The 13161-nt window shown below is 36.3% G+C and overlaps 1 protein-coding gene across 1 annotated transcript in view; it reads left to right on the forward strand.

Moving 5' to 3' along the window:
* The window catches only part of USP38 (ubiquitin specific peptidase 38), a 34098-nt gene extending 21192 nt beyond the window's left edge, over positions 1-12906 (forward strand). The window contains exons 8-10 of the mRNA XM_043902505.1: positions 1261-1367; positions 5642-6998; positions 11677-12906. Coding sequence (XP_043758440.1) covers positions 1261-1367; positions 5642-6998; positions 11677-11838 — 1626 coding nt within the window. The 3' untranslated portion in view covers positions 11839-12906. The remainder of the gene's footprint in view (positions 1-1260; positions 1368-5641; positions 6999-11676) is intronic.
* Positions 12907-13161: the final 255 nt, after the last annotated feature.

A 13161-nucleotide genomic window follows, 5' to 3' on the forward strand; every position in this document is an offset into this window, starting at 1 on the left:
GAGGGTCAGCACCCTGACCCCATGTTGTTCAATGGTCAGCTGTGTAACATGTATGCATATGGTAGGTGTATGTGTATCTGTGTGTTTATGTGTAGATATAGATAGATTATATATACCATATTAACAAGTCAGAGCTATTAGGAAAAAGCCTTAGGAGTCTTCCATATTCCCAAAAAAAGAATTAACACGAGAACCTAATTAAAGTTCTGCCATAGTTGAGACCCTGTCTGATAGCAGGCTGATAAGTAGATTAGGTAGGTAGATTTTCCCTACATGATTTAAAAGGCTTTTCTTCTCATAATTAATAAAGCTAATATGTATTGAGCATTTAAATTCATCTAGCTCCTGTGCTAGGTGGTTTACATATATTATCTCTTAATCCTCAAAATCAATCTATGAGGTAATAAGGTAGTATCCCCATTTTACAGGTGAAGAAACAGGACTTACATTACCTGCTTTCATGGCCATGCAAATAAGTGGCAAGACTGGAATATGAATCAAATGATTTCTGAAACCCACTGCAAACAATCCACCAAATTCCTTTTCTTCAAACTGCCATAAACATACCTATTTTGATAGAAATGTTTTCCTTAACTGAGAACCCTGTCATATACCACAAATACTCAAATTCTAAATTTTTAAGTTCCAATCCCAACTTTGCAGATGTCTTTCTCAGTTCTTTTTTTGTCATGGCAAAATCTAGGATTTCAACCTACCTTGCTGTAAACTCCACAAGCAATCACTTCACCGCCCCTATGCTAAAAAAATAAAGTCAGCAAAGTCCCGAACCAGTGTGTTCATATTCCATACATTTATGACATGTATACCCAGTCAAAGAAATTTCCACCTAAAATCAGTATGCATGGCTCTGTAGAGTATGTCCCTTATTAATACAAAATACATATCCACTAACTTTTTTTTTTCAGATTTTTTTTTTAAATTGTGGATTCAAGTACATAAGAGAGATAATGCCAGGAGCATTATATTAAGTTAAAGAGACTTGGGGTCTGATAGAAATCCCCTCTGCTACTAGTTTAGTTGTATGACCTTGGGCAAGTCACATACTTTCTCTAGATCTTAATTCTGATCTGCAGAATGAGAAGTTATGACTGAAAGTTACCTAAATGTATTTGTTTGGTCCTTTGTAGTAAAGGTTAAGCCTACGTAATTTTAGTAATCTTTATTAAACATTATATATTAAGATTTAGTTATGTAGTTCATGGTGTGAGAATCACTTCCTTGTGTTTTCTCGATCAACAGAGAGAAGCATATGCACCTCGGATATTCTTTGAGGCTTCCAGACCGCCATGGTTTACCCCCAGATCACAACAAGACTGTTCTGAATACCTCAGGTTTCTACTAGACAGGTAAAAATTATTTATCTAGAGCTGTGATTTGAATTATGTTCTTTAACAGATTATTTCTACCGAATATTGTTTGTACCTATTATTTCTAGTGTTAAACTCTAAAAATGCCTTTCATTTGTTGTATTTTTCTGAGTGTTTTTAATTTGGTTTTTTTTTTTTTAATTTTCTTACTTTAGCTGTTCTCAAAGTGTAGTACAAGAACCCCTCAGTTCAGTTCAGTCGCTCAGTTGTGTCCAACTCTTTGCGATCCCATGAATCGCAGCACGCCAGGCCTCCCTGTCCATCACCAACTCCTGGAGTTTACTCAGACCCATGTCCATCGAGTTGGTGATGCCATCCAACCATCTCATCCTCTGTCGTCCCCTTCTCCTCCTGCCCCCAATCCCTCCCAGCATCAGGGCTTTTTCCAGTGAGTCAACTCTTCACATGAGGGGGCCAAAGTACTAGAGTTTAAGCTTCAGCATCAGTCCTTCCAGTGAACACCCAGGACTGATCTCCTTTAGGATGGACTGGTTGGATCTCCTTGCAGTCCAAGGGACTCTCAAGAGTCTTCTCCAACACCGCAGTTCAAAAGCATCAATTTTTTGGTGCTCAGCTTTCCTCACAGTCCAGCTCTCACATCCATACATGACCACTGGAAAAACCATAGCCTTGACCAGACGGACCTTTGTTGGCAAAGTAATGTCTCTGCTTTTTAATACACTATCTAGGTTGGTCCTAACTTTCCTTCCAAGGAGTAAGTGTCTTTTAATTTCATGGCTGCAGTCACCATCTGCAGTGTTCTTGGAGTCCAAAAAAATAAAGTCTGACACTGTTTCCACTGTCTCCCCATCTATTTCCCATGAAGTGATGGGACCAGATGCCATGATCTTAGTTTTCTGAATGTTAAGCTTTAAGCCAACTTTTTCACTCTCCTCTTTCACTTTCATCAAGAGGCTTTTTAGTTCACCTTCACTTTCTGCCATAAGGGTGGTGTCATCTGCATATCTGAGGTTACTGATATTTCTCCTGGCAATCTTGATTCCAGCTTGTTCTTCTTCCAGCCCAGCGTTTCTCATGATGTACTCTGCATATAAGTTAAATAAGTAGGGTGACAATATACAGCCTTGACATACTCCTTTCCTGATTTGGAACAAGTCTGTTGTTCCATGTCCAGTTCTAACTGTTGCTTCCTGACCTGCATACAGGTTTCTCAAGAGGCAGGTTAGGTGCTCTGGTGTTCCCATCTCTTTCAGAATTTTCCACAGTTTACTGTGATCCACACAGTCGAAGGCTTTGGCGTAGTCAGTAAAGCAGAAATAGATGTTTTTCTGGAACTCTCTTGCTTTTTCGATGATCCAGTGGATGTTGGCAATTTGATCTCTGGTTCCTCTGCCTCTTCTAAAACCAATTTGAACATCTGGAAGTTCATGGTTCACGTATTGCTGAAGCCTGGCTTGGAGAATTTTGAGCATTACTTTACTAGCGTGTGAGATGAGTGCAATTGTGCAGTAGTTTGAGCATTCTTTGGCATTGCCTTTCTTAGGGATTGGAATGAAAACTGACCTTTTCCAGTCCTGTGGCCACTGCTGAGTTTTCCAAATTTACTGGCATATTGAGTGCGGCACTTTCACAGCATCATCATTCAGGATTTGAAATAGCTCAACTGGAATTCCATCACATCCACTAGCTTTGATTGTAGTGATGCTTCCTAAGGCCCACTTGACTTCACATTCCAGGATGTCTGGTTCTAGGTGAGTGATCACACCATCGTGATTATCTGGGTCATGAAGATCTTTTTTGTATAGTTCTTCTGTGTGTTCTTGCCACCTCTTCTTAATATCCTCTGCTTCTGTTAGGTCCATACCATTTCTGTCCTTTATTGAACCCATCTTTGTGTGAAATATTCCCTTGATATCTCTAATTTTCTTGAAGAGATCTCTAGTCTTTCCCATTCTGTTGTTTTCCTCTATTTCTTTACATTGATCATTGAGGGGGGCTTTCTTATCTCTCCTGGCTATTCTTTGGAACTCGCATTCAAATGGGAATATCTTTCCCTTTCTCCTTTGCTTTTCGCTTCTTTTCTTTTCATAGCTATTTGTAAGGCCTCCTCAGACAACCATTTTGCCTTTTTGCATTTCTTTTCTATGGGGATGGTCTTGCTCCCTGTCTCCTGTACAATGTCACACGAACTTCCGTCCATAGTTCATCAGGCTCTCTGTCTATCAGATCTAGTCCCTTAAATCTATTTCTCACTTCCACTGTATAGTCATAAGGGATTTGATTTAGGTCATACCTGAATGGTCTAGTGGTTTTCCCTACTTTCTTCATTTTAAATCTGAATTTGGTAATAAGGAGTTCATGATCTGAGCCACAGTCACCTCCCGGTCTTGTGTTTGCTGACTGTATAGAGCTTCTCCATCTTTGGCTGCAAATAATATAATCAGTCTGATTTTGGTGTTGAACATCTGGTGATATCTATGTGTAGAGTCTTCTCTTGTGTTGTTGGAAGAGGGTGTTTGCTATGACCAGTGCATTCTCTTGGCAAAACTCTATTAGCCTTTGCCCTGCTTCATTCCATACTCCAAGGCCAAATTTGCCTGTTACTCCAGGTGTTTCTTGACTTCCTACTTTTGCATTCCAGTCCCCTATAATGAAAAGGACAGCTGTTTTGGGTGTTAGTTCTAAAAGGTCTTGTAGGTCTTCATAGAACCGTTCAGCTTCTTCAGCATTACTGGTTGGGGCATAGGCTTGGATTACCGTGATATTGAATGGTTTGCCTTGGAAACAAACAGAGATCATTCTGTCATTTTTGAGATTGCATCCAAGTACTGCATTTTGGACTCTTTTATTGACCATGATGGCTACTCCATTTCTTCTAAGCGATTCCTGCCCACAGTAGAAGATATAATGGTCATCTGAGTTAAATTCACCCATTCCAGTCCATTTTAGTTCGCTGATTCCTAGAATGTCGACATTCACTCTTGCCATCTCCTGTTTGACCACTTCCAATTTGCCTTGATTCATGGACCTAACATTCCAGGTTCCTATGCAATATTGCTCTTTACAGCATTGGACCTTCCTTCTATCACCAGTTACACTCACAACTGGGTATTGTTTTTGCTTTGGCTCCATCCCTTCATTCTTTCTGGAGTTATTTCTCCACTGATCTCCAGTAGCATATTGGGCACCTACCGGACCTGGGGAGTTCCTCTTTCAGTATCCTATCATTTTGCCTTTTCATACTGTGCATGGGGTTCTCAAGGCAAGAATACTGAAGTGGTTTGCCATTCCCTTCTCCAGTGGACCACATTCTGTCAGACCTCTCCACCATGACCCAAGAACCCCTAGGAGTTCCCAAAACACTTTCAGGGATCTTTCCCTTTCCAACTACATATCTGTGTATCTGTAGTTAAGGCCAGACTTTCTTCATATACTTCATCCAAAACAACAGAGCACAATAGACTGAATGCAGAGCAGATACAAAGATCCAGCCTGCCTATATTAAGCCAGATGCTTGAAATATTTGCAAAATGAGCCATTCTTCTCACTAAATGTTTTTGGGTTTAGAAAATATAACTATTTTTCATTTAAAATGTTATTTATATTAGCATGTAATGAGTTTATTATTTATTATTGTGTAGCACTTTATTATTTTTATTCTCAATTTTTGAATATAGTCAATATTGAGAGATATAACCACATACATGATAGCTCTCAGGTTCCTCAGTTATTTTTAAGAGTATAGAGGCATTCTGAGATAACAAAATTTAATAACTTCACCTTTACACCAATTGATAATTATGTGGGTTTGGTAAATTTTATTGTCTTCTTCCCACTTAGGTAATAAAACCTATTATTTCCCGGTCTTTGCCTCCTTTCTGGAATGTAAATGACTAGTAAGTTAGTTGAACCCAACATGTGCAACATGTCCCTCCCATTCAACAAGGATACGTTGAGTAGTTTCTTTGTGCCAGGCTTTCTATGAGGTGCCAGGCAGACAAAGATCTATAAGACAGTCAGTGGGTATATACAGTATAAGAGCTATAAAATAGCAGTATGAAGAAAGTGTAGTGAGAATATAGGTCAGGAACAATCCCTGACTTCTCTTCTGATCTACATTCTCAAACTGTTTGATATTCCTTTAGATTAAAGGAGAAACTTGATTTTTTAAATAAGCATTATATTTGATAAGAATAATTTGGCTACTTATATAAGCCAAGCCACTAATATTTTTAAGTAGAACTGGCTTAAATTTAAGCGAAGTAGCTATATAATGATATACTCTCCTGCAGGCTCCATGAAGAAGAAAAGATCTTGAAAGTTCAGTCCTCAAACAAGTCTTCTGAAAGTCCGGGATGCAGTGAAACTTCTTTACAAGAGGTAGCCAGTAAAGCCGCTGTCCTCACAGAGACCCATTGCACAGGTGATGGTGAGAAGACACTAATTGAAAAAATGTTTGGAGGAAAACTACGAACTCACATTTGTTGTCTGAACTGCAGGAGTACCTCACAAAAAGTAGAAGCCTTTACTGATCTTTCACTGGCCTTTTGTCCTTCCTCTTCTGTGGAAAACTTGTCTTTTCAAGATCCAGCATCATCACCCAGTACACAAGATGATGGCCTAACACAGGCCAGTGGGCCTGGTCCTTCAAAAGAACCAGGAGCCTGTAACCTGTCGGCAGTTGCCATTGCCTGTGACTCAGCTGTGAACGAAAGAATGCTTGACAGTCCTGATGCGTTCTGCTGTACTGAAGACACTTCTGTCCCTAATGACTCTAGCAAGATGCTTGTTAATAAAGATGTACCTCAGAAACCCGGAGGTGAAACCACACCTTCAGTGACTGACTTATTAAATTATTTTTTGGCTCCAGAGATTCTTACTGGTGACAACCAATATTATTGTGAAAACTGTGCCTCTCTGCAGAATGCCGAGAAAACTATGCAAATCACAGAGGAACCTGAGTACCTTATCCTTACTCTCTTAAGATTTTCATATGATCAGAAGTATCATGTGAGAAGAAAAATACTAGACAATGTGTCACTGCCACTGGTTTTGGAGTTGCCAGTTAAAAGAACTCCTTTCTCTTCGTTGTCAGAAAGTTGGTCTCTAGATGTTGACTTCACTGACATTAGTGAGAATCTAGCTAAAAAGTTAAAGCCTTCTGGGACTGAAGAAGCTTGCTCCCCAAAACTGGTGCCCTATCTCTTGAGTTCTGTGGTCGTTCACTCTGGTGTGTCCTCAGAAAGTGGACATTACTATTCTTATGCCAGAAACATCACAGGAACAGAGTCCGCCTGCCAGATGTGCCCCCAGCCTGAAACTCTGGTGTTTTCCTCCTCCCGGAATCACTTACTAGGGAGAGATAGTCCCACCACAGTGATTGAACAGGACTTGAAAAATAAGGACATGTCAAAAGAATGGTTTTTATTTAATGACAGCCGAGTGACGTTTACTTCATTTCAGTCAGTCCAGAAAATTACGAGTAGGTTTCCCAAGGATACAGCTTATGTACTTTTGTATAAGAGACAGAACAGTACTAACGGTTTAACTGGTAATAATTCAACCACTGGACTCTGGGTAAATGGAGACCCACCTCTACAGAAAGAACTAATGGATGCTATAACAAAAGACAATAAACTATATTTACAGGTAAGTTGGAAATACAATCATCATTTGTGGAAGATATTTAAACAATTGATAAATGATTAAATGCTTGCCTTAATTTTGAAATCCAGCTTTTACACTTCCAAGGAATTTACAAAGTGGTGATTTTGAAATTTGACTCTGGGTTCATATGAAATGGGCTCAACCTGTAAAACTAAATTTTCTTACTTGCTAATATTATGAATTCGTTATGGAGAGTCACAATTAGATGCAGTATAGAAGCCCTTCTTTGTTTTCAATTAGAAAAGATCTGATCATTATAAAATCATGCCATTCAGAAATATAGGAAGTTTAATGGAAATCTTTTCCTCTTCCTTTTAGTTCCACCTGCCAGGGGAAACAACTGCTAAATTTGTACTGATTCCTTCTTGACCTTTGTACAAATATTTTAAGAACTATTTATTGACAAGTGGTTAAAAGGAGATTAAAAGGTAGAATATGTACACAACAGATGTTTGTATTCTTTAAGGACCTGATCGGTAGAATCAAGGCAATAATACAACAGTAAATAAAACTATGGAATAAGGATTTCATTTGAGCAGAATTTACTTATAAATATACTTTTCACAAAGATTTTTCTTATTTTAAAGTTAATATAGACCTTGCTGAAAGTATTTTTCTTTGAAACCTGTCAACTTGCTATCAACATAAAAGACCAACAGTAAATAGGAGTTAAAACTATAGGTGTATTAGTTGGGTAGCCCAAATGATTTTATGAGTTTAAATATGTAAGTTTCTAAAAATTTTGTGTTACAGACTCTTAAAAGATACAGAATAAGAGAAAAAAAGAGTACTGATTTTTGGGAAAGTTTACTGTATTATAAAATAAATAATGATACATGATACATTTTTAAAGGAGTATGGCAGTGTTCTAGGATTACACAGAAACAATACATCTTGCAGGAAAAAAAAAAGTCAGAAACTCAGGATATTCCTTATTCACTACCAGAAAGGCTTATGATCAAAGTAATAGAATATATTCAACCATGTACTTCTCACTAGATATCAGATAAGCCATTAGATAGGAATCATCAGGATTCTTGAACATTGGAGAGATGGAGTGAGGGTAGGAAGGTAAGGTTGAAATAGAATTTCTACAATATAAAATATGAAAATGAGGCCCAGTACAATCTTGACTTTTGGAAATATACAAAAACTACTCTGATTTCTGTAATTGGAATGCCAAAAACTTAGCCCATTACATCCTGATTTTACAATGTTTGTGATGAGCCATTCTTTTCATTATTATTTTACTATCCTTATGTCATTATAAAGAAAAACCATTCTGTACTTGTTAATTGAGTTTCTCAGTGTTGTGCTGTTGTTCTAAATTCCATTTTAAGTCTCAGATTGTCCAGTTGTCTAATTGCAAAAAAGTTATCACTACATTTTACATTAAAGTTATTACCTGTTTTGAGATATTATTTATTTATCTGTATTAAGACTCTTAGGCTATTAAAGCTTCATATTAAAGTGACTTTTTGAACCAAATTACAATAACAAATTAATTAGAAACTTTAATATATTTAGACTTTATATTATTTAATTTCAAATACAGTAATATAATTGATAAGTTTTGAATGGTGATGTTTCTCATACTGTGTAACCAAATCATTCTGCTATTTTAAGTTTACATTAAGAGCTATAGTGCTTCTTCTGTTGTGAACACGTCTTCATAATTGCCTGGCAGTGAGACTATGTGGTGAGATTTTATATATAGCAGTTTTCAGCTGTCATTCTTTAGTTTTGAACACGTGGAACATATGTATGTATATTTTTCCTTTCATTTCCAATATTGTTTTTACATTCACTCTTGAGTTATAGTTAAAAATGTGTGCCCATTTCATAGTAATAATGCTTTGTAATAGATTGCTATGTTTTGGATACAACTTTGGTTTTAAGAAATGGCATTCTGCCTAATTATAAAAGCTGTAAAAAACTTCTAAATCTTAGTAAAATTAAGGTATGGAGTTAAGTCACAGCTAGATTTACAAGTGTTAGAAAGACCCTTGCTCTTTCCAGTATCTGAAGAACTAGTGGTTTTGAAAAGCCTAGGCAAAAAAAAAATTCTGCCACACAAACTCTTTTCTACTCTGTATCATGAGCTGACACAGAGGAAAGCAGAGCAGACTGTGGGTCGTGAAGTGAATTTGGGAAAGGGCTCGCTCCTCGTATACGTCTACCCCCAGCTTCCATCAGGAGCATCTCCACCATTCTTTTACCGTGTGGACTAAAAAACCACGCCTTCTGTTAGGATCCAGTGTGAGGAAGGTTGTGTGAGTGGTATTACCTAACCCCACATGTTCCACCCTCACTGCCCATAACCCTCTCCTTTCTGGTTAAGTTTCTTTTCTGTCTTTGGAGGAGGTGGGAGTTTGTCTGAATATTTTTCTTCATCATACATAAGAGTATATATTGTATCTGTGTAGTTTAAAACGAAAAAAAAAAGCTGAATCAATTTTATGTTTACTGATTTGCTTAAATGAGAGATCTAAATACACTGAAAGGTTTTTGTCCCAAAGCAACAGTAGCTCCTTTTTGTTACTTGACCAATAGTCCATTATTGAAATAAGAATTAATTTTAATACTTGATATACAGTTGGGTAAAAATTACTTATGAGATCCATAATTTGTGAATTTATGTAATATTCTCACCTATATTAAAAGAAATGAAAAGTGGTTTTCCCTACTTTTATCCACAGTTTAAGCTTATCTTCTGAAAACAGAGTATCATATGCTTTTCTCCATTAGCCATGTATTTATATAAATAACTACAAAAGTAAAAATGGAATCTTACTTCCTTGAGAAACTCCATATCTTAAAGTATAATATAATATGGGTTTCAAGTGTCTCAGAAGCAGCGGGGTTACTCAGCTTTGTATTGTGTAGGTTCTTCAACATAGTTTCTGGTGGGAAATCACTTTTGAATAGAGTCTAGGCAAGATCTTCTTGAGGAGAACTTCTTGAACTCTGCCTTGCATATTTACTCAGTTTATTTATTTCATTAGGGAACATGATCTGTATCCTAAACCAAATATTGTTTCTTAGATACAGAACCATATTTTCATTGCTTGTTTAGATAGCTTAATATATTATAGAGCCAGAACGGAGTATTTCTGTTCTTATTTTTGTGTCTATTTCTGATAAACTCTATGGCAGCTTTTATTTTTTATCTGTCAAACATATGTAATCTTACTCTAACTTTACAAATTGAAGAATAAATTAATATAATCCCTGAGAAATGTTGTGTGGTTAGACATGATACAGAGGAGCCAGAAGTTATAAATGTTGTAAATGATAGAGTTAATGGAAAAATTGTTTTTGAGAAATATCCTGTAAATTAAGTTTTAAAAGCCTTTCTAAGGGCCTATCAGAGACTGGTTAATGAGGCCATTCTGCTATAAGGATTTCTTATCTATGATCACATTCAGCCATAAAAATATGTGGTTGTTGATCATTTTGTCTATTGGGATCACACAGCGGTCATGCATGCTTCCTGAGAAACCAGGGTGTCCGTAATATGGAGACAGATGTCAGGGTAAGCCTGAGGGTTTTCCTCCATAGTAAAAATCAGGCATCTCATGAAGAGGGTAGAATAGTCAACTAAGAAAATTTAGCTAGAATTGAACATTACATTACCAGGAAGAGCAAACTAATTGGACTTTTAGTTGAAAAGCTGGAAATAGTACAGTTCTTATTATTAATGTTGACGGCACTGTGAGAGTCCTTCAGGATGATTATACCTAACCAGTTAAGGGTTATGCTGTTACCAGTGGCTTTTAGACCCTGTTGACACTAATGACCTCATTTGAGAGTTATAGACTCTTTCCCAGAAAATGGACCTATGCCAGAATATTTTGCTTATTCTTCCTAGGAGTTTGTGCCAGTTTTAGAATCCAGTTCAACACCTTGCCAAATGAATTTGCAATTTATAAATAAATGTTTATTCATATTTGTTCCTTTCATGGCTAAGTACCTAATAGTGTTCCAGTTTGAGATCATGAATATTTACTGAGCACTTAATATGTGTCTGGCACATAGATGAATATGAGTCCTTATAAAAGTTCTAATAATCTGGTAGGGGATGGTTTTAAGTAATACTGTAAGGAGACAGGCTCCATTTTCTTTAGCAATGTTTTTGAGATGAGATCTGTTATTTACTGAGAAATATTCTGAGGAAAGGGCAGGAAAAAATTGAGCCCTCTTTCATTATTTATACCTTTTACTGTAATCACCCACTTCCAAAACAGCCCCATTTGACGGAAAGTAGATAATCCATTGTCATAACCTTTGAATTCTATGTTCTGTGTATTAGGAAAGAAATCCATTCTTGTATTTGTTGATGAGCTTTGCAAGAACTGTGATGTTTCTGTAGAGAAATCTGAAGACTGTGGGGCTTCAGTTAAAGTGGGGTATTGACAAAGAATGGCCTTTAGGATCTATCATTCTGTAGAATTACACCAGGATTTTGCTGTCTTGTTTGCCCTATCTGTGATCGTACTTTAGTACGATTTGTTAAGGATTAGTGTAATCAGTATCTTTAAAGTTACTGAGATCTGAAGGATACTTAAGGATTAAAGCAACTTAAAAATATTTTTATAGGTGATATACCCATCCACGGTATTTAGAGTTTTAATGTCATAAAAACTATTTTAAATTTCAGGAACAAGAGTTGAATGCTCGAGCCCGGGCCCTACAAGCTGCATCTGCATCCTGTTCATTTCGGCCCAATGGGTTTGATGACAACGATCCACCCGGAAGCTGTGGACCAACTGGTGGTGGGGGTGGAGGAGGATTTAATACAGTTGGAAGACTCGTATTTTGATGCTGAGAGTCCAAAATGCACTGGTCACAAAACATCCAATACCATGACTGTTAAAATGTCAGACTGTAACAAATATCATATCTATCTTTTATTTTTCTTTTCATTAGACCCTTATACTTTAAGAAAACACACTCAGTGCTTGTTTTATTTTCTTGACAATACATTTATTAACAAAATGCATCATGGGAAAAAAAATCTACCTCTTAAAACTCCATTTGCTTTTATGGTTAGACATGCTTGACCAAAAATTTTCAGAGGAAAATATGTACCTGGTCCCTAATGAAGCTGCATTAAATTTAGTAGAGGCATTTAAATGGTCCTATGCTCAGTTTTACCGAACAGAAAATAGATTTCACTTAGCATCCTTTATAAAAGAATTGTGTGTTGGAGGTGAAGGAAATATTGTTTAAAAAGAAAGAAAATATTTTATTCCCTTTGTAGTTACCCCATGATTAAATTCAAGTCTTTGAGAATACTAGCGGTGATACAGTCTCTTATGAAGGCAATAACATAACTTTACTGAGCTGTAGTACTCTTCAGGTTTGTTCAGTGCTGTCTTCAGCATCACTGTCTCTGCATTTCAAGTAAAAACGTTTTAAAAAGATTATTTATACATATGTGCTGAATTTGATCTTAAGAAAGGTGCATGATCCTGTAGAAGTCACATTTTTACCTAAAAATTGCTAACTTTGTAGTATTTCTAATTGAGGATTTTAAAAATTCTATTTCAGGGAGTATATCTTCTGTGTGTTTTGAAGGAGATGAGTTCTGTATGTGCCTTGCAGTACTGTAATTCAAAAATAAGAATCTTTGGCTGCGGAAAAGGTTTTCTAAAATGAAATGTTAGGAAGTAATTTTTTGTGCTAACATTAAAATTATAACTTTTGAAAGGTATTAGATTTTCCTGAAGTAAAATCTGATGGTTCTAAATCAAAAAGTGTGATAGTTTGTTTTTAACTCTTATAAGAATTTGGAGGAAATGAACTTGGTCAAGTAAAAAAATTTTTTTTGATTTTTTTACTTAATCCTCAGAATATTAAACATTGATCATGTATTTTCAGAGTTGTACATTTGGGCTTTTTCTTTCTTTCTTTCTTTCTTTTTTTTTTTTTGAGTCATGTGTTTTGCACAGTTCTTTCTGTTTCACAGTTTCAGATAAAATGTCAAAATGTCAGCCCCTACCATCCCACATTTTCTTTGCCAAGAAACTGGAAACTTTCTTCTAGGTCTTGATTATACAGTATTCAGGAATTATCCCAATTGTCTCCATTCTTAAAAGTTTTAACTTACCCATGGTATACATAGTTCTGAAGATTGGTTATA

The sequence above is a fragment of the Cervus elaphus genome, chromosome 5 (genome assembly GCF_910594005.1).
Source record: "Cervus elaphus chromosome 5, mCerEla1.1, whole genome shotgun sequence".
NCBI classification, from domain to species: Eukaryota; Metazoa; Chordata; class Mammalia; order Artiodactyla; family Cervidae; genus Cervus; species Cervus elaphus.